We start from the raw sequence: 18,443 nt of genomic DNA on the forward strand, positions 1-18,443 counted from the left end.
ATACCAAGTAACTTGATTTTGTTTAAACAACTTTTAAATCAAAGAGGAAATACAGTCCCAAATTAGAGAATGAATAGAAAACAATATAATAAAGATACTGATATGCTCAGAGAAAAATGCATTACCTCAAATTTTAATTTAATTAACAATAAAGAATTTAACCAAAAAGGCAAGAAGCAACGAAATAAATGGAATTAAATCATAAGAAATTTTAAAAGCTGAAATTAATTAGAAAAATCAAATAGTAGGACTACAAAATAAGTCCAAAATATGGCTTTTGAAAGACAAAAATGTACTGAAATATAAGAGCCAGCATCCAATTTAGTTAAGAAAAAATGGAGAATGTGCAAACAGGAAATATCAAGGCAGGGAGGAAAGTAACAGAAATGAAGAGAATTAAAAGAAACACAGGACATGAGTTCGCTTAACTCTGTGCAAATACATTTGAAATTTGGATAAATTGAAAAAATTTTTACATAATTAATCAAAACTGACCCCTGAGGCAGCAGAAAATCTAAAAAGTCTTATTTCTATGGAAGAAATACAAAAGGTTATCAACAAGAAATTCTTGTCCAATCAAAAAGAAAATGTCACTAGGTCCAGATATGAGAATACCACAAATTCAGTACTTTTTCTAAAGCTTAGGGTAAAAATAAAAAAATAAATAGAAAAGCTTACCATTTTTTCTCTGGAGGAAGTATAACATAGATACCGAAAGACGAAAATTTTAGACAACAAAATAGACCAATATGACTTATGAAATTCTTAAACAGAATATTAGCAAAATAAATCCAGCTGCATATCCAAAGAATAATACGTCATTACCAAATGTTTGTTTCAGAAATGTAAGGAGAATTCATTATTATGAATTCTATTAACAAATTTTATCATATTAAAAATAGAAGTAAAAAATATTATGATCATTTCTGTGGATGTTGATAAAGCACTGGACAATATTTAGCAACCAACATAGATAAAAACAAAATACAAAGAGTGGAATACTGCCTTCATAAGTTAAAATATATCTATCTCTGTCCAAAAGCCAGAAGCCTGCTTAATGGAGACATACCATAACTATGCTCAAGAAAGATCCACTCTCAACATTATCTTCACTGTCATTTAACATTATACTATAGAAAATAGTCAATGCTATTACAAGAATTACACAATGCTATTAGCACAGGAAATTGTCAATGCTATTACAAGAAAAAGAAATTTGTGGTAAAAAAATTGGTAAGGAGAAGGCAATATAATCACATTTAGGAGGATGTAAATTTTCTAGAATTTACACCTGGAAAACCTGAGAATTAACTGAATTAGCAAACAAATTCAGTAAGGTAGTGGGGTTGCAAATTAATACACAGACTTCAATAGTTTTCATATGACCTATATGAAAAAAACTTTTCTTTTCTTTTTTTTTTTTTTTGAGACAGAGTCTTGCTCTGTTGCTCAGGCTAGGGGGCAGAAAGTAAACTTTAAAACACAGCTGAAGGCTTGTAAGACAGGGGCAAGTGGAAAGTCATATCATGTTCTAGAATTGGGAAACTGAGCATTATAAAGATGTCACTTCTATTTCAGTTAATTTTTAAATTTAAAGAGATTCCAGTAGAAATGCCAGGTTTTAAACTGTAATTGGACATATTGGTCCCAAATTTCATATGTGAAAATACACAAGCAGCAATTGCCAGGAACATTCTTTAAAAGCCCAGCAATTGATGTGTAGAGTGGATAAGAACTACCAGATATTAAAATATGCATGTGAACAGACGTACAGGAATTTAATTTATATACATGCATCATTTCAAACCAGTAGGTAAAACATGAGCTATTTATATTTAATAAGTGATGCTTGGACATCTAATGTTATGATTTGGATTCATACCTGACACCTTACATTAGGATAATTCCAAATGAATTTAAATATAGAAGTAAAATTACAGAAGATCTAGGCAAATCCCTTTATACACATGAATGGGGAAGGCCCAGCAAACTGTGGCTCAATTTCCAGAAGCAATGGAAAAAAAAAAGATTCATTCAAACCTGGGATGGTTAATACTGAGTGTCAACTTGATTGGATTGAAGGATGCAAAGTGTTTTTCCTGGGTGTGTCTGTGAGGGTGTTGCCAAAGGGGATTACTGTTTGGCTGAGTGGACCAGGAGAGGCAGACCCACCCTCACTCTGGGTGGGCACCATCTAACCAGCTGCCAGCACAGCCAGAATAAAAGCAGGCAGAAGAACGTGAAAGACTAGACCGCCTGAATATCTGGCTCTCGTGCTGGAAGCTTCCTACCTTTGAACATCAGACTCCAGGTTCTTCAGCTTTGGGACTCTTGGAGGACCTTCAACCACGGACTGTCGGCTTCCCTACTTTTGAGGTTTTGGGACTCAGACTAGCTCCCTTGCTCCTCAGCTTGCAGACAGCCCGTTGTGGGACCTCACCTTGTGATCATGTCAGTCAATACGCCTTGATAAACTCCCCTTTATATATACATCTATCCTATCAGTTCTGTCCCTCTAGAGAACCTTGACTAATATACAACCCAGTTCAGAAGTTTGCTACCATTTTCTGTTGGAGAAGATTTAGGGAAACGGTCACTCTCATATCATTTGTGTTTTATTTTTATTTGTGGTGATGTTATCAGAATCTTCATTTTTATATAATCAAATCTGTCTTTTCCTTTGTGGTTTCTTTCTTTAGGTTATATTTGCCCACTTTACATTTGAGCTTTAAAAAAATGGTTTCAGGCTGAGTGTGGTGGCTCAGGCCTATAATCCCTGCACTTTGGGAGGCAAGGGGGGGGACGCTTGAGCCCAGGAGTTTGAGACCAGCCTGGGCAATACAGTGAGATCCCTTTACACAAGAAATAAAAAAAATAGTCGGGCATCGTAGCATGCACCTGTAGTCCCAGGTACTTGGGAGGCTGAGATGGGAGGCTCCCTTGATCCCAGGAGTTTGAGACAGCAGTGAGCTATGATTGCGCCACTGCACTCCAGCCCAGCAACAAAATGAGACCTTGTCTCTAAAATTAAAACAAAATTCATTTTATGTTTTACATTTAAATTGCTAAGTAAGCCACATGTATTTTTCAGTTTTGGTGATGTGAGACAAGTCTTAATAATTAAAAAAATGTTTTTCCCCAGGGAGTTAGCCTGCTGACCTAGACCTCCTATGAGGTCCTTTCATTTTCCCACTGAATTGGAATGCTCACTTTATAAAATATTACATACTTAAAACTATTATGAGGTTTATTTTTATTATACTGATCTGTCTATGCTACTGTTGGGGCCACGCGTTTTTACGTATTGTTGTTTTAAATTTATCTTAATATCCGGTGGAGCAAATGCCCATTTCCTTCCCTCCCGCTCCCTCCCTTCCCCCCCCCCTCCCCTCCTCCTTTCCCCCTCTGTCCCCTTCCTTCTTCCTTTCTTTTTTCTTTCTTTTCTCTTTCTTTTCTTTTTTTCTTTTCTTTTCTTTCTTTCCCTTCTCAGTGGTTTTCTCACACATTTTTTCTTTCATACAGATATTTGAATCACTTTTTTTAAGATCCATAAAAGCCTCCCATTGGCTCCTTAACTTGGTGGGTGGCACATCTTTACCATACCGAATTGTAACCACTGAGTTTTTTTGCTCACAAGAAGTGGTAACTTACTTCAGATAACTGGAACAGAAAGAAAACCTATTGGAAATGTAGGAGGTAGCGAGCAGAATCAAAGAAAAAATGTGAAGAACTGGGTCTCAGAAAGAGGCAGAATTTGGGAAGCTCCAGGAACACAGGTGGCTTGAAAGCAGGGGCTATTACAGTACCCATCACCCAGAAAACCTTTTAAAAACTGACATTTCCAATTGGCTGTTGCTAGGATTGCGATAGCATCAGCAAATATTTTAACTCATTTGAGAGAGGAGAAGGCTGTTATAGAAAGTTGTGTGTGGTTTGAAAAACTTCTAATCGCAAACTTAGGAAGAAGTCGGAAGCCATCATTTTGGTGTGTGCGCCCTGGGCACGTTAGTGTCCGTGGTAAAGAGAAACACAGGAGCAAGAACCAAGCTCCAGGGAGCCACTCAAAGCAGGAAAAACATGACAGCGGCCCAAATCCAATTTCCTGCTTTTCAGGGAGGCATGGATAAAAACAAAACACAGATAAATATTACATAAAAGCAGGCAGAACCATGACCACGAAAGATTTAGAATGAAATTGGCAAATATGATGTTATAGCTGATAGAATCATAAAGCAATTGGGAAAAAAAGTAAGGATTTGGCAGTCAGAAAAATTATAAACAGCAAACTGATCGTTTAATGCTTTTATGTGAAAGAAAAAAAGCAAATGTTCCTACTATGGTGTCAGAAATGTGAAGTAATAAATTATATCACATCAGTGAAAGATTTTTATTTTTGAGATTTTAAACTGTAGGTTGTTTAGAAGCTTATATCCTGCTATATTTCAATACTTTCAAAGTATCGATAACATACTTTCACTTTTCTGTTAAATTTTATTCATTTAAATTAATGTGCTGAATTTTTATGCAAGTCAGCTAAGTTTATTTTCTTTTAAAATTACTTTAACATTTTCTAAAGCCACATATTGAAAATATCAACATCTTATCTGTTATAAATTCTTCTCAGAATCAAAAGTAACTCAGAGTCAAAGTAACTCATTTGGGTGTTACTTTGTTTAACATCTCATACCTGGCAGTGCTGAAAAGCTTGAGAAATATCAGAAAGTGAGCCACGGGAGAGAAAGACTACATTTATTTGAAACTAATAATTTATTAGGGTCTGTATGTAAGTTTCCTTGCTTAGTAAGCCTTTACTCACAGAGTAAATCATTTAAATGTGACAGGGGATTTATACGATGTGTTCTAAGAACAAACCATTTTATGACACCTTAGAATAGGTTTGAAGATCTGCACATACACATAGAATTGATATGCAAAAGTACTTTTTAAACTAACCTTTGAGGCAGGTCCTCTGTAATGTCTCATTAATAAAATTTGTTTTATGGTAGCTACTTCAAAGGAACGAATGGTACCTTTCAAATGTTTGATGACTTAGGCTTTTCATTAATTGAATGTAACTTTTTGTAGAATTGGTGTGAAATATTATGGTCCCATTGGATATGATTGATCTTAAAAATACTTTAGAAAATTAGGACTTAGAAGCAGGATGCCTTCTGTTCTCATATGTTGGCTCATTTCTTGATCAAACAACTGCTGAATAGTTGGCACTTAGTAGGCATTCAATAGTTTCTGGTAAATGAATGAGCCAAGATAAAATCATGCAGTTAGGAAGAGGCTGAGCCTCCTCACTGTGATGGGACTGTGCTGATAGTGATGCCTGGGGCTCATGAAAGAAAGTGGGGTCGCTTGTGATCCCAGGCATGAAGAGTTCTGCCAGCACCAGCGAGGGCATACCCCATCTGCTAGTGCGAAAGCTTCAGGAAGAGCTTAGTTTTCATGGTGCACTTTCCCCTACAATGACTTACCCTGAGTAAGGACCTGCCTCGGCATCAAGTGCCTGGGGTCTTCAGTGCCCTCTGCCTTTCTGCTTTCATGCCCTTGCCCCCTGGTTCTCTGGCCAGGTTCTGGGCATGCAGCGTCCTGTGTGACAGACATGTTCCATGTTGAAGCTAAGCCATTTGATGAGGGGCCCACTATAAATTTGGGCAGGAAAGAAGAACGTGCTCATAAAACTGGCACTGGCGGGGAAGAGGGAAATTTCCCCAAATCTTGTGGCTGCCAGGAGAGATCGGGTGTGCCATGGTCTAGAGCAGGAGCCTGACATCTCATGGCTGATACGCCAGCCCCAGCTGGGCTCTTCAGCCCTGGGCAAAACATTCACTTCTCTGAGCTTTCAGTTCCCTCATCTGTAAGATGAGGATCACATAAGCAGTTAATTTGTTGGCTGTTTTGAAGATTGAGAGGTAATATATGCAAAATTCACAGAATTTTGTCTTGTACAGGGTAAATAATCAATAAATGTCCACAAAAAATCAGGAGAAGGAGGTTAGCTGAGCATGTGAGACTACAGAGTTTACAGGAAGCTCTCCTAGACCCAAGAGCCTGGCCCTGCCTGGCTTCTCCCGTACATCTGCTCCACGCATTTCTCCAAAGTTTCATCCCTCTCCTGACAACACAGACTAGGAAATTCAGATTCACAGAAAACCAATAATTTAATCTAAGTCCTCTGGCTGAACAGCAAGTGAGTAAATTCTAAATGGGCTCAAAATTACCCCTTTCCTCTATTTCATTAAATTCCTAAGCCACAGTGCATTTCCTCTTTACCAGATCTCCTATTTACCAGTATTATTTACCTATAGTCTTTAAAGTCCAGATCCAGTTTCTGATTTTATAGTATTTTTATTTGCTCTGAAAGAATAGAATGTACATTTCCCCTTCCCATTCACAAGGCTTGTAATTGATGTTTCTAGCCATTTTGACAGCATAGGTAGAAAAATTTACCAATGAGCGATAAGAATTTCTTTTTATAATGGCTTCAACATATTTCAATCAAACACAACTACTAATTCAATTAAAAACAAACGACTTTTTGGAAATTGGTCTATTACTATTTGTCTCATGAGAAGATAATTGGAAAGTGATAACAGAGTGAATTTAATGCTAAATAGTTGGAGATGCACCAATATCCATTTAAATTTATGGGTCAAATTATTATTTACAGAAGTGAATTGTACAGTAATCAAAATATTATAGTAATTTTTGATTAGGAATTATGGTAAATGCTAAATATAAAAGTTTAGGTGTTCTTTTTCTTTAATCTCTAAAATAACATTCTGATGTAATATTTAACCTCAATCATCAACATGTCAACTAGCTACTTAGAAATTAACTGCGGTTTTAAAGGAAAGTACAGAAGCTGATGCTGCTGAAAGAAATGAAGGAATTGTTCTTATTTAGCTTATTTCTAGAATGGAAATATTAAGAATATAATAGACGGGGCAATTTGTTTAATGGTAACAAATAATAACAATAGCTAACACTGTATGCTTCTTATACATCAGCTACTGCTCTATGCATATATATTAACTCATTTAATCCTCACAATAATCACTGAAGGTAGAAAAGAATATTATTCTCACCTCACTCTGTGCTTGGAGGCTGTATTTACCCACATTTGTTCTATTAAAACAAATACCCAGGGTGCTAAAGAGTGCCCGTCTGACAGGCCCAGGAGGAACACCTGTGGCTGTCAGCCTGCAGGCCTCCCTCATCCAGGGAAAAGGACAAGGACCAGAGGGGGCCTGTGTACAGGTGATGGAGCCACCCAGGCCAGGCCAGACTGACGAGCAGCTTCCTGTAAGCCTATCAGGGTCAGAATCCCTACCATTAGTCAGGAAATGATCTACCACAAAATATCTTTAGATTTCACCCATTCACACACATCTGCCTTCATTCGTTCATGCATGTGTTTATTCATTCAGCAAGGGTGGCAGCTGGCTCTTAACTACAAGCTGAAAATAGACAAGATAGAGTGCCGGTTCTCAAAGCACTTCCAGTTTAAAAGCAAATCATCCATCGCTAGGATCTATCACCATAAAATTATGATTCCGAGCTTACTAGTTCATTGGATTTGATAATGTCACTTGGCTTGGGGCAGAGGCCATCCCTCCTAGGTAGTTCAGGCCTTTATCACCCCAGGCCTACGGACTTGCAAAAGACTTGTGTCTTAACCCGGTTTTCTGCACAGTTGCCAGATCGGTTTTGCCAGAGGCAGCTTCTCCCTTGTCAATTTCGGGTGTTTAAAAGTTGGCAGCAAGCCCCCCACCACCTCGCCCCACCGCCGCCCCGCCCAAGCCTAGAGGATATCTGCAGTTTGTTCCCAACTCACTTTCACCCCCTAGTTTCCAACTAGCCGAAGCTCTGCCCTCACCGTGGACATGCCCTGCAAATTGCCCTCTGCCTTTGCACCCATAGTCCCCTGAACTCAGCTGCCCCGGGACTCCTTGTCAGGAATCTCTGTCTAGGCCCAGCGCAGATCTTGTTTCTGGGCGGCTTTTCTCAACCACACCTGTGACCGCCCTGTCACCCTTCAGCGACTTCAGCTGGCACCTAAAGTTTGCACGGGTTGAGTGCGCACAGTGTCTTCTGCTGCTAGCTTGCTTTGTGTTCATGCTTGGTCTCCAGCAGCAGTGTGAATAGCCCAGCAGTGCATAGAGCATGCACAGTGAATGCGGAGCGATTGGGAGGGAGGACTGAGCTCTGAGCTCGGGAGGCTGGTGGCTCTCCTCTGGATAAGCAGGAGATGCAGAAAGCGTACTGTGACATGGAAATCAGCCTTGCTCAGTGCAGAAACGAGCATGTCCTTTCATCAAAATCCTAGGAAGGAGAGCTTCCAGAGGCCCGGCCTTCTTTAATTACGACTCTGAATGATTTGATGTGAAAAGCTACAGTCCCTGATGATGTAAAGTGTAGGAGCTGAGTTCTCGGCAATTTGAGTTTGCATACTGTACTGTCTAGATTCTGGGTATAAATTGGGGCAAGTTTCCTTCCCTTAACTCTTAACTCCCTCAAGTATAAAATGGGCTAAAGGCACATTGGCAGAGGCTGGGAAATTAATTCAGATTGCTGCATTAAACAAGAAAAACGCTTTGGAAATTGCAGAATAGTCACATCAACAAAAAAGCACGATAATGGTGTGTTACTATTACAAATGAAGTCACAACCCGGCTCTCTCAGTACTTTTTAAAAACATTTTTTAAAAGTAACGTCAGCCTTCTTATTTATCCATGTTAGCAGTGCCCTTTATCTAAAAAATATGTAAATCCATTTAAATTAATTTCCTGTAATACCACACAAAACAGCAATCATATTAGTGCCATTCATAATGTACTAATAACATTAACATAATTGCCTTCAAATATAAAATTGCTAGGTAATAGGCTTTTCATAAATTGTTTCAGTGAGAATGTGATTTTTAACCTGACTATGGGTCTTTAGTTCCAGATATTGTCAGAAAAAAATTCTGCGTCACGTGAGAGTTTCCCACAGTTTTTGCCCGCAGAGGAGGAACGATAAAGAGGTTTTGTGATGGAGAAGAGGAGGGTGTTCAATAGTCACATGTTTCTGCGCACACGTGACCTTTCGCTGGAGCTTTCTCCAGAGCAGGGTCTGGTCCCTAGCACACGGGGTGTTCTGTACGTGCCAGCTCAGGGCACAGACACATGGAGGCTGCGGCCGCCACGTGACCCCTAGACCTCTGCACCAAGTCTGTGAGGGAAGCTCTTGTGAGCAAGCTAATGTTTCTTTCTGGAGTAGTGAGGTCAGCTAGCCTGTTCAAGTCCGGCTGGCTCACGGACAGTTGCAGAATTCTTTCTGGGCTCTCAGGATGGGAAGGGAAGGGTTCTGAGGCCTTGGCGTGACTACGCAAGTCACGGGTTTGAAAGGCCTCGTGGGGCCAGGGCAGTAAAATACCTGCCTCAGTTCTCCAGTTAAAACTCGGGGACTTGAATCTAGTGTGGAAATTTATTTATTTTTCACAATTGCAGACAAATTTATATATTACTATTATTTTTGAGGGAGAGTCTTGTTCAGTTGCCCAAGCTGGAGAGCTCATGAGATCTCCCGCCTCAGCCTCCCGAGCAGCTGGGACTACGTGGGTGTGTGCCACCACACTTGGCCAATTTTTTTTTTTTTTAATTTTTAGTTGAGATGGGGTCTCACTAGGTTGCCCAGGCTAGTCTCAAACTCCTGAGCTCAAGTGATCCTCCTGCCTCATCCCCCCAAAGTGCTGGGATTACAGGTGTGAACCACTGCCCTGGCCTAATTGATATTTTGTGCAAGCCAGTGATCGATTAGTTTCCTGATAAAAATGTGATGAACTCAGAGACTGCTATAGAAATAGGCACTATGGGGCAAGGCTGTAATGAAATTAAGTAAAGGGGAAGGAATATGGAATGCCTGTGGCCACGTCTGAGCCTCGAGTTGACCATAAATCATTCTCACAAACACATGTCAATTTGTGATGTATTATTAGATCTGGAAAAAAAAAAGGAGATCATGTTGTAACTAAGTGGTTCAGAGTGATCCGCTTTGATCAGATATTCCAATCTAGCTGGATCATTATAAAGCCACCCTGAATTTACACAAAGATTTTCTTTCTGCTGTGTCGAAACACAAATATATATTCCCCAACCCGGTGATCCTCCCAGTGACCCTATGAGGTAGGCAGAGAACAGCATCGTCTCTGCCTCATAAATAAGCTGATTGCACTTGAAAGTACTTTGAGCACTTTAGAACATAAATGGTATTCCGGCAAAGAGCTAGCACCCCTTTCTTTCTCCGAAATTCGGAATGTACAGCAGAGCTGCGAGAATACTGAGTGAACATGACAGTGTAAAACACGAAAGCCAGACAGCTAAAGGTCACGGGCCTGAGCTGTTTTTCAAGCATGTTCTGCTTTGTCCTCTCCTTTCATATAGTTTAGAATTTGTTTTAGAATGCACAGAATACATTTCTGTACATTTGTGGTTAACTTTTCACCCCACATTTTGGAAATAGCAGCAATACAAACTGTGGAACGCAGAAGCTACTGATAAACACAAAAGAGGTAAATAAATTAATACAGTTTTCCCACTGTGTTCCTGGGGGACTGGTTCAGGGAATCCAGGTGATTCCAAAATCCACAGAAACTCAAGCTCCTGATACTAAATGGTGCAGTATTTGCATATAACCCATGCAAAACCTTCCGTATTCTTTAAGTCATCTCAATATTACTTATCATACCTCACACAATGTAATGCTATGTAAATAGTTGTTATACTTGATTGTTTAGGGAACATTGATAAGAAAAATATTCTATATATGTTCAGTACAGGCTTGCTCCCCCCAGATATTTCAGATCTGCATTTTGTCAGACCCACAGATGTGGGGCCCCAGCCAGCAGGGCCGAGTGTCCTGTGAGTACCTGGCTCAGCACAGCGCAAGCACTGAGTCAAGGAGCTCATGGATTTGAGGGCTTGTTCATTCAGAAGCTGAGAACTTTCTTTGGACCAAATTGCTGCTGAGGATAAGGGGAGGTTGGTGAGGAAGGCCTGAGGGAGAGTGAAAATCTCAGGACAGTGAAAATCCAGCACCTGGGGAGGGCGGCAAGGGGAGGGAGAGCATTAGGACAAATACCTAATGCATGCGGGTTTAGAGCCTCGACGACAGGTTGATGGGTACAGCAAACCACCATGGCACATGTGTATCTACGTAGCAAACCTGCATCCTCTGCACGTGTATCCCAGAACTTAAAGTACAATTAAATAAAAAGAAAAGAAAAGCCAGCGCCTGCGTGGCACGATGATGGGCAGTGGAGGCGGAGGGCAGCTCCGGGCTCAGGAACAGGGGAGGGGGAGCTGGGAAGACAGATGCGTGAGTGAAGGAGCTCTCCTGAAGGGACCAACAACTCCTGGAAAACAACATTTGTATTGACTTAGTGGCCGGTTTTGGAAGGATTCAAACTCTGCTTGGAATGGCAAGGTCTCCACCAGCACTGACGCTTTAAGGTTTTGCGAACGAAGATAACGGATCCATTTCAATGCATTATTTAGATGGGTGGTCTTCCATATTAAAAAAAAAAAAAAAAAAAAAAAAAAAAGGGGGTTTTCCAAAAAAAAAAAAAAAAAAAAAAAAAAAAAAAGGTTCCTAGATTCTAATAGCATCTACCTTACCGACATGGTCCTGAGACCCTGGGAGAGGCGCAGCTGGCCCACACGCTGTGTCCCCACAGGGAACCAGCATGGAAGGGTTAAGTGGCAGTGTTCCCTGCCCGGAAGAAGCAGGGTTCTGTAGCAAGTATTTTAAATTCAGCTGCTAGAGCGGGAGAGGAAGTTGGAGACAGTAAACCACCTCAGAACAGTGAAGGTTTAAATAACGAGGGCAGCGGATTGTCTCCTGTTTCCCAGCCATCCCAGCAGTATTCTCCTCCGGTCTCTACCCAGGGAAGACCACAGGATCCCGCTCCCAGCCGCAGAAGACATTTGCATAACACATTTACATTTGAAGGGAGCCCACAGACTGGCAACTCCCGAAGCTTCAGCTAGGCACGGTTTTCTACAATAGCAATTAGGAACAGAAATAGAATAACAATAGGTGTAGAAATACAGTTGCTGAGCTGTGGGTAGATGAAGCAGAAAAATCTCTGCGTTTTAAAGCCTGAACTTTGAATAATTGCAGAATTGGAGACTAACTGGCCTTTGTTCTTTGTGTACCAGCTCTGAAGCCTGGAAGAGACCAGACCAATTTGGACCAACTTGGGAGCTGAAGAGAGCTCCCCTAGCAGGAAATGAAGTGGCCGGGTTGGCATCAGACCAGGAGAGACCAAGGCAGAGCCCACCCCATGGATTGCTAAAGGGTCCGCTGAGGCGCTGGCTGGTGGCCCAGATGGCAGTGAGCAGAGCGCCATGGACAGGCTTGGGGACTGGACGATGCTGGCAGGGAAAACCCCAGGAAGGGAAGGGGTATGAGAGCTGGAGTGAGATCTAGAGGCACCATGGATAAGTCAGGGGCTGGGGCTTGGAGGGGCAGAATGGCCCTCATGTGCCCTGGGGCACCCTCTTTAGGACATCAGGGACACACAGGCACACCCTCTTCCAACCCTGACACCAGTGCATCCTCAGAGGACAGGACCTCAGCCTGAAGCAGCTCCTCAGAGAATCCTGTTCTCCTTCCTCCACCAGCTCTACTGCCCGCCCCTCATCCCTCAGCTTCCGGGGGTGAGGGGGTGGGCAGGAGGTCTCCTTCAGTCCTGGTGATCAACCTTGTGACCCAGCCTGGAGAGTGGAAAAACTGAGGCAAGAAAAGGGCCCACAGATGGGGGCAACATGGGAAAGACCCAGGTGAGGGAACAGCTGGGAAGGCTTATTTTAGAGATGAAGGCTAAGAAATTATGGTCAGAGAGAAGGATGTCAAAGCTTAATATTCCGGGGTGAGGTCCTCCTGAGGTCCAAAGTGAGGCCGTGGGTCTGGATGGCTGAAGTGATGTCAACATGACCAGTAGAGCTGAAGAGGTCAAGGAAGAATTCAGAGTTGTCTTCCATAAGGACACCAGGTCACCTCGGATGATGAGAAATGAAGATGGAGAGGAGGCTTCTGGGCCAGATGCTAGAATGAGTATGGTTCCGTGGCTGAAGAGGTCAGCAGGTGGCACCAGTTGGGAGGGCACAGGATGATGCCACTCACTGGCCTGAAGTTTAAAGGAGCAGTGGGGTTATTCAAGGCAAATGGGGATAATGGTTGGGAAGCAGCACTGGGGTGCATGGGGGCTCCAGAAGAATCCTTTCCAGTCTCTTCCATAGCAATTGTTATCCAGCCTCAGCTTAGAACACAATGTCTTCTCATGCTTTTGCTGAATGTTGTTAGTTGCTGGGTGTTGAGTCAGTGTGCCGTACTGAAAGGAGCACTGGGTTGGGATCAGGACTCCTGAGTCTAAGTTCTGCCTCTGCCTGTCCTTGGTTGCTTAGATGACCTCATGTAAATTTCTATTCATGTCAGTATCAGATTCCTCATGTGTAAAAATGGGCCTAATAATGCTGCCCATGACCATGGATGTGGAGACGATCTAGGAACTGCAAAATCCGATGCTATCTACAAGTTGGTGTTGTTAGTTCCTAGGGGACGAGAGCTATTCTGAACCACACCAAAGCATTAGTGACTATTAGAGGCATTTCATAAATACAGTTTTATCATAATAATACTGACACTGAAAGCTAGTGCTTTTTCCGGAAGTGTTAATACAACTTATTAGTAGCCAGTTCTCCAAAACCCTCTTCCAAGGTACCATAGTTCTCATGAATATTATAATATGAGAATATTGATTTGAAGGAGGATGTCAACCAAATCAAGCAGATCTCTAATCATAAAAAGAAAAATAGAAATGCACAAACTAACACCCTGAAATCTTGCTTTAAGCCCATCTAAAGGAGCACGCTGGAAGGTATATTCCACAATGCAAGAAATCCAACATGAGAGCACACGCTACTAAGATACATGATGTTAATGGTTAAATTAAAATGAATGACACATCTAAAAGACAACTGATAACACAATACAGTTCCAAAAACATTAAAATATTAGGAATAGAGTCTACTTTTTTTTATCATGATAAAAATTGTGGAAAATAAGAGTCCATATTATGCTTAATGGATAGATGAAGGAGATTCTGTTTAAAAATTGGAACAAAAATGATTCCTTAATAGTGTCCTAAAAGCTCTAGTTAATGCAATGAGACATAAAAAAAATAAAGAGGTATAATAATGGGAAGAGAGAAAAGATAATTATTTGTGCTTAATATAATGGAAAACCAGAATGTGCAGAAGAATCAGCAGAAATAATAATATTTAATAAAATGATTCAATAAAGTACTAGATCTAAAATAAGCATGCCAAAATTAATAGTCTCGTTCATTATTAGCAGGCACCAGTTGATGTAATAAAAATATATATCCTGTCCACAGTATCAACCCTTTTTCCACAAGAAACCTTGGCAATAAATCTATTGAGGAATGTGTCCTGGCTATCAAAAAGTTAAAAAATATTTAAGAGATAATAAACGACTTGAATAAATTGACATCAATCAATCTATCCGTTCATACTCTTACATATATACAGTATTCATGAAAGAGAAGACAAAATATTGTCTCAAGCAAACTAATAGATTTATAGAATCCAACTAAGAAAAGGAAGAAGGGGATTAACTCTATGAGATATTTAAAAACGTAGAGAAACAGAAGTGAAATAGTTTGACAGTTGCAAAAAAATAACAATTTAAGTGATTAAGTGACTAAGAGGTTAGAATCACCTTTTGAATAACTACTCCTTCTACGTCTTACGTAATTTGTCTCGTGGAACTATTACTGCCACCACCACGGACTTGTTCAACCAGCTGCCGCCTCTTGCCTGGATAACCGGGACAGTCTCCTAACTGGGCTCTCTGCTGCTGCCCGAACCCTCTTACCCCTATCCATTCAGCAGCCGGAACGACCCCTTAACACAGATCATGGCCCTGTTGTGTTCAAAGACCCTTTCCACATGGACGGGGTTGAGTTGTGTCTCCCCAAAAGATGTGCCCCACTCCTAACCAGCATTGCTGTGAGTGTGCCCTTATTCAGAAATAGGGGGTTTTTTTCAGATGTGATTAAGGGTCTCCATAAAAGAGCATCCTAGATTTAGTTAGAGTGGTCCCTAAATCCAATGACTTGTGTCCTTATAAGAAGAGACAGATAGGCAGAGACACCAAGACACAGACAAGACCAGACCACGTGAAGATGGCAGCAGAGATGGGAGTGATGTGCCCACAAGCCAAGGAACAGCAAAGGGGGCTGCAGCTGCCAGGAGTTGGGGTTCCCTGCCAGAGGCAGGATCGGCAACACGTTGTTCCTTACGTGCTGTGTGAGCCTCCGTCTCGCATGTAAGGGAGACCCTGATGTAGAAAGCCCGTGGCTTGTGTAATTACACAATTGATTAGAAACAGAAGGTGTTAAGGTAATGAGGAGGCACTAGAAAAGAGTGAGGCTGAAGATACCTCTGCGGTTGTGGCCCATGCTTTGGAAACACTGGAGCCTCCTGGAGGAACCGACTTGGCCAACACCTTGATTCTGGACTTTTGGCCTCCACAGCTGTGAGAGGGTGAGTGTCTGTTTCCTTAAGCTGCCACGCTGTGGGAGTTAGTTCCGGCATCCCAAGGACATGGATGTCCCGTCTCACTCAGGGTCACCATCAGTGTCCTCATAGTGGAGTCTCCACCTGAACTGCTGGCCACCTTCCCTGTCACCTCCTGCCACTCCCTGCCTTCACCCAGCACTGGCCTCTTTCAAGGCACTGACGTGACCCTCCTGGGGCCTTTGCACATGCTTTCTGTGTGCTGGAATGTTTTCCTCATGGACCCGTCCCCCTGGGGGTCTTTGTCAATGCCCCCTTCTTGGTAAGGCCTTCTCTAAACACCCAGTTTTAGGGTGGGCCTCACCCACCCAGCTGGAATTCTCTAATCCCTTTCTTTGATTTATTTTTCTTCATGAAGTTTATCACCATGTGATAGATGATAGTTTATTTCCTTGTGTATCTTGTCTCCTACAATGAGAATGCCCTGTAAGTCCAGTTGTGACAGCCGAGTTGTTCACTGTGGCATCTTCAGCACCCAGAAGAGGGCCCCGCTCGTGGTGTGGAGTCCGCATGTGTTTGTTAAACTAATGCAAATAGAGTGAACTGTGAGTCAGAACGGAATATACAATAAAACAAGCCGTACAAAGCAGTGGGGGAGGATTCACAGCTGATTTTGAGATATAGCACATTAGAGAAAAATTAATTTTAAATACACATCCTATCCTGTGAACTAAAAGAAAATTAAAGTCAAATATGTTTAAAAATTCATAGAAAAATTAGCAGAAAGTAGAATAGTACGTGAGCCTCTGGAAGGATAGTAATTTTCAAAGAGTGAAAGCAATGGGGGAATTTACAAAGCTAACAGTGATACATTCTGCTGTTTAAAAATTAGAACTTTTGTACCATTTGTGCTCCCTTGCTTCATATAAGAATCAGGGGCTGGACATAGTGGCTCACACCTGTAAACCCAGCACTTTGGGAGGCTGAGGCAGGTGGATCACTTGAGGCCAGGAGTTTGAGACGAATCTGGCCTACGTGGCAAAAATCCCATTTCTCCTAAAAATACGAAAATTAGTTAGGTGTGGTGGTACAGGCCTGTATTCCCAGCTACTCAGGAGGCTGAGGCATGAGAATTGCTTGAATCCGGGAGGCAGAGGTTACAATGAGCCAAAATCGTGCCACTGCACCCAGCCTGAGTGAGAGCGAGATTCTGTCTCAAAACAAAACAAAACAACAAAAAAAATCAGAAACTGTTGTTGCTGGAAATAGTTCCTAGGTGACTGGGGTGCCCCGAGGCCCAGGTCTCTTTCTCCCTGGCTGCCCACCTGCTGGCCGTGCCTGACAGCCTGCTTGCCCCTCAGATGGAGCCTGGGTCCTCGCCCTGTGCACAGACCCCCTCTTGGCCTGCAGGACCGCGTCCAGCTGCCTCAACACAAACACCTGAGTGGCTGCTGCCCGTCAGTCACCTCCTGGACATCGAAGATACCTGCATTCAGATCTCCTGCCTGCCTGGAAATCCTTGCAGTACCCTTTGACAACAAGCCCAGCAGGTGGGTCTCTCAGGCTGGTCTTGGGCTTGGGGACCTACACTGCAGTTTCTTCTTCCTCTTTATTTGGGCTGTCCTTTCCTGAGCCTCCCAAGCGGCGCCAGCACTTCTACCTGGACAGCACAGAACGCTGCAACGGGGTGAAATCCTGTTTTAGGGAGAGGTGCTATTCTAGGTGGGTGTTGCCATGGACAGGATCCCTCTTGTTCTCTGGCTGATGACAGGTCGAAGTCCAGGTTGACTTACTAACTTCTCACGGCAACACGTTGTTTCTTACGTGCTATGTGAGCCTCTGTCTCCCGTGTAAGGGAGACCCTGATGTAGAAAGCCCTGATGTGGCTTGTGTAATTAAACAGTTGATTAGAAAAAGAGGGTGTTAAGATAATGAGGAGGCACCGGGAAAAAGTGAAGCTCACGGCAGCATGAGCTGCCGTTGGCGTTGCTTGGGAGGCTCAGGAAAGGACAGCCCAAATAAAGAGGAAGAAGAAACGGCAGTGTAGGTCCCCAAACCCCAGACCAGCCTGAGAGACCCACCTGCTGGGCTTGTCAAAGGGTACTGCAAGGATTTCCAGGCAGGCAAGCAGGCAGTGAGGCTGAAGATACCTCTGCGGTTGCGGCCCATGCTTTAAAAACATCAGCGCAGTGCAGGCCAAGCCCAGGAATGCCGCTGCTGCTGTTTTTCTTCCTTCAAATCCTGCTGGCCTATGGGGTGGGGTGGAGATGGGAGTGGGGAGGGGGCACCTCCCGGCCAGAGCGGCAGAGGCCCTGCCCTGCTGCACACGCAGGGTCCCGGGCAGCCTCACTGCCATGAGCTTCCTGTGATCAATTCTGGGTAACACATGGCTTGCTTGGAATACTGTTTACCCCACCTTGTCCTGGACAGTGACCTTAACAGGGAGAACAAACTACATTTCTGAGGCCATCGGAGCCCACTCGTGAGCTCAAGAACCCAGACTACGTGCTGACGGCACAGCGCTGAGCCTGGGTAACAATTGCTTTGTCTATTACTTGGAGCAAAACAAATAACAACGGGTCTGTTTGTTGGGATTGTTTTTGGGTGGAATTTAAAGTTCTGCTTCAATGGGGCCTCATGTTTTTTTTTATCGCTGCGCCTCTTCCCTAAAGTGAGAAACAATTTCAGAATCTCTCTTCCCATCCTCCTCACTCTGTCGCCCAGGCTGGAGGGCAGTGCCTCGATCTCCACTCACTGCAACCTCCGCCTTCAGGGTTCAGATGTTTCTCCTGCCTCAGGGTCTGGCGTAGCTGGGATTACAGGAACATGCCACCATGCCTGTCCAAT

At 42.7% G+C, this 18,443-nt stretch overlaps 1 protein-coding gene across 2 annotated transcripts in view; it reads right to left on the reverse strand.

The window, feature by feature from the left end:
* Nucleotides 1–18,443, reverse strand: part of PACRG (parkin coregulated) — a 597,238-nt gene that overhangs the window by 40,418 nt on the left and 538,377 nt on the right. The window contains exon 5 of one of the 2 annotated variants that reach the window (XM_037741731.1): nucleotides 11,635–13,183. The exons of the other annotated variant lie outside the window; for it this stretch is intronic. Within the exon in view, the coding sequence (XP_037597659.1) occupies nucleotides 13,176–13,183 (8 nt within the window). The 3' untranslated portion in view covers nucleotides 11,635–13,175. Of the gene's footprint in view, nucleotides 1–11,634; nucleotides 13,184–18,443 lie in introns of those variants that run through there. 2 annotated transcript variants of the gene reach the window in all.

This window comes from Cebus imitator, unplaced genomic scaffold (assembly GCF_001604975.1).
Source record: "Cebus imitator isolate Cc_AM_T3 unplaced genomic scaffold, Cebus_imitator-1.0 Scaffold6, whole genome shotgun sequence".
Lineage (NCBI taxonomy): Eukaryota > Metazoa > Chordata > Mammalia > Primates > Cebidae > Cebus > Cebus imitator.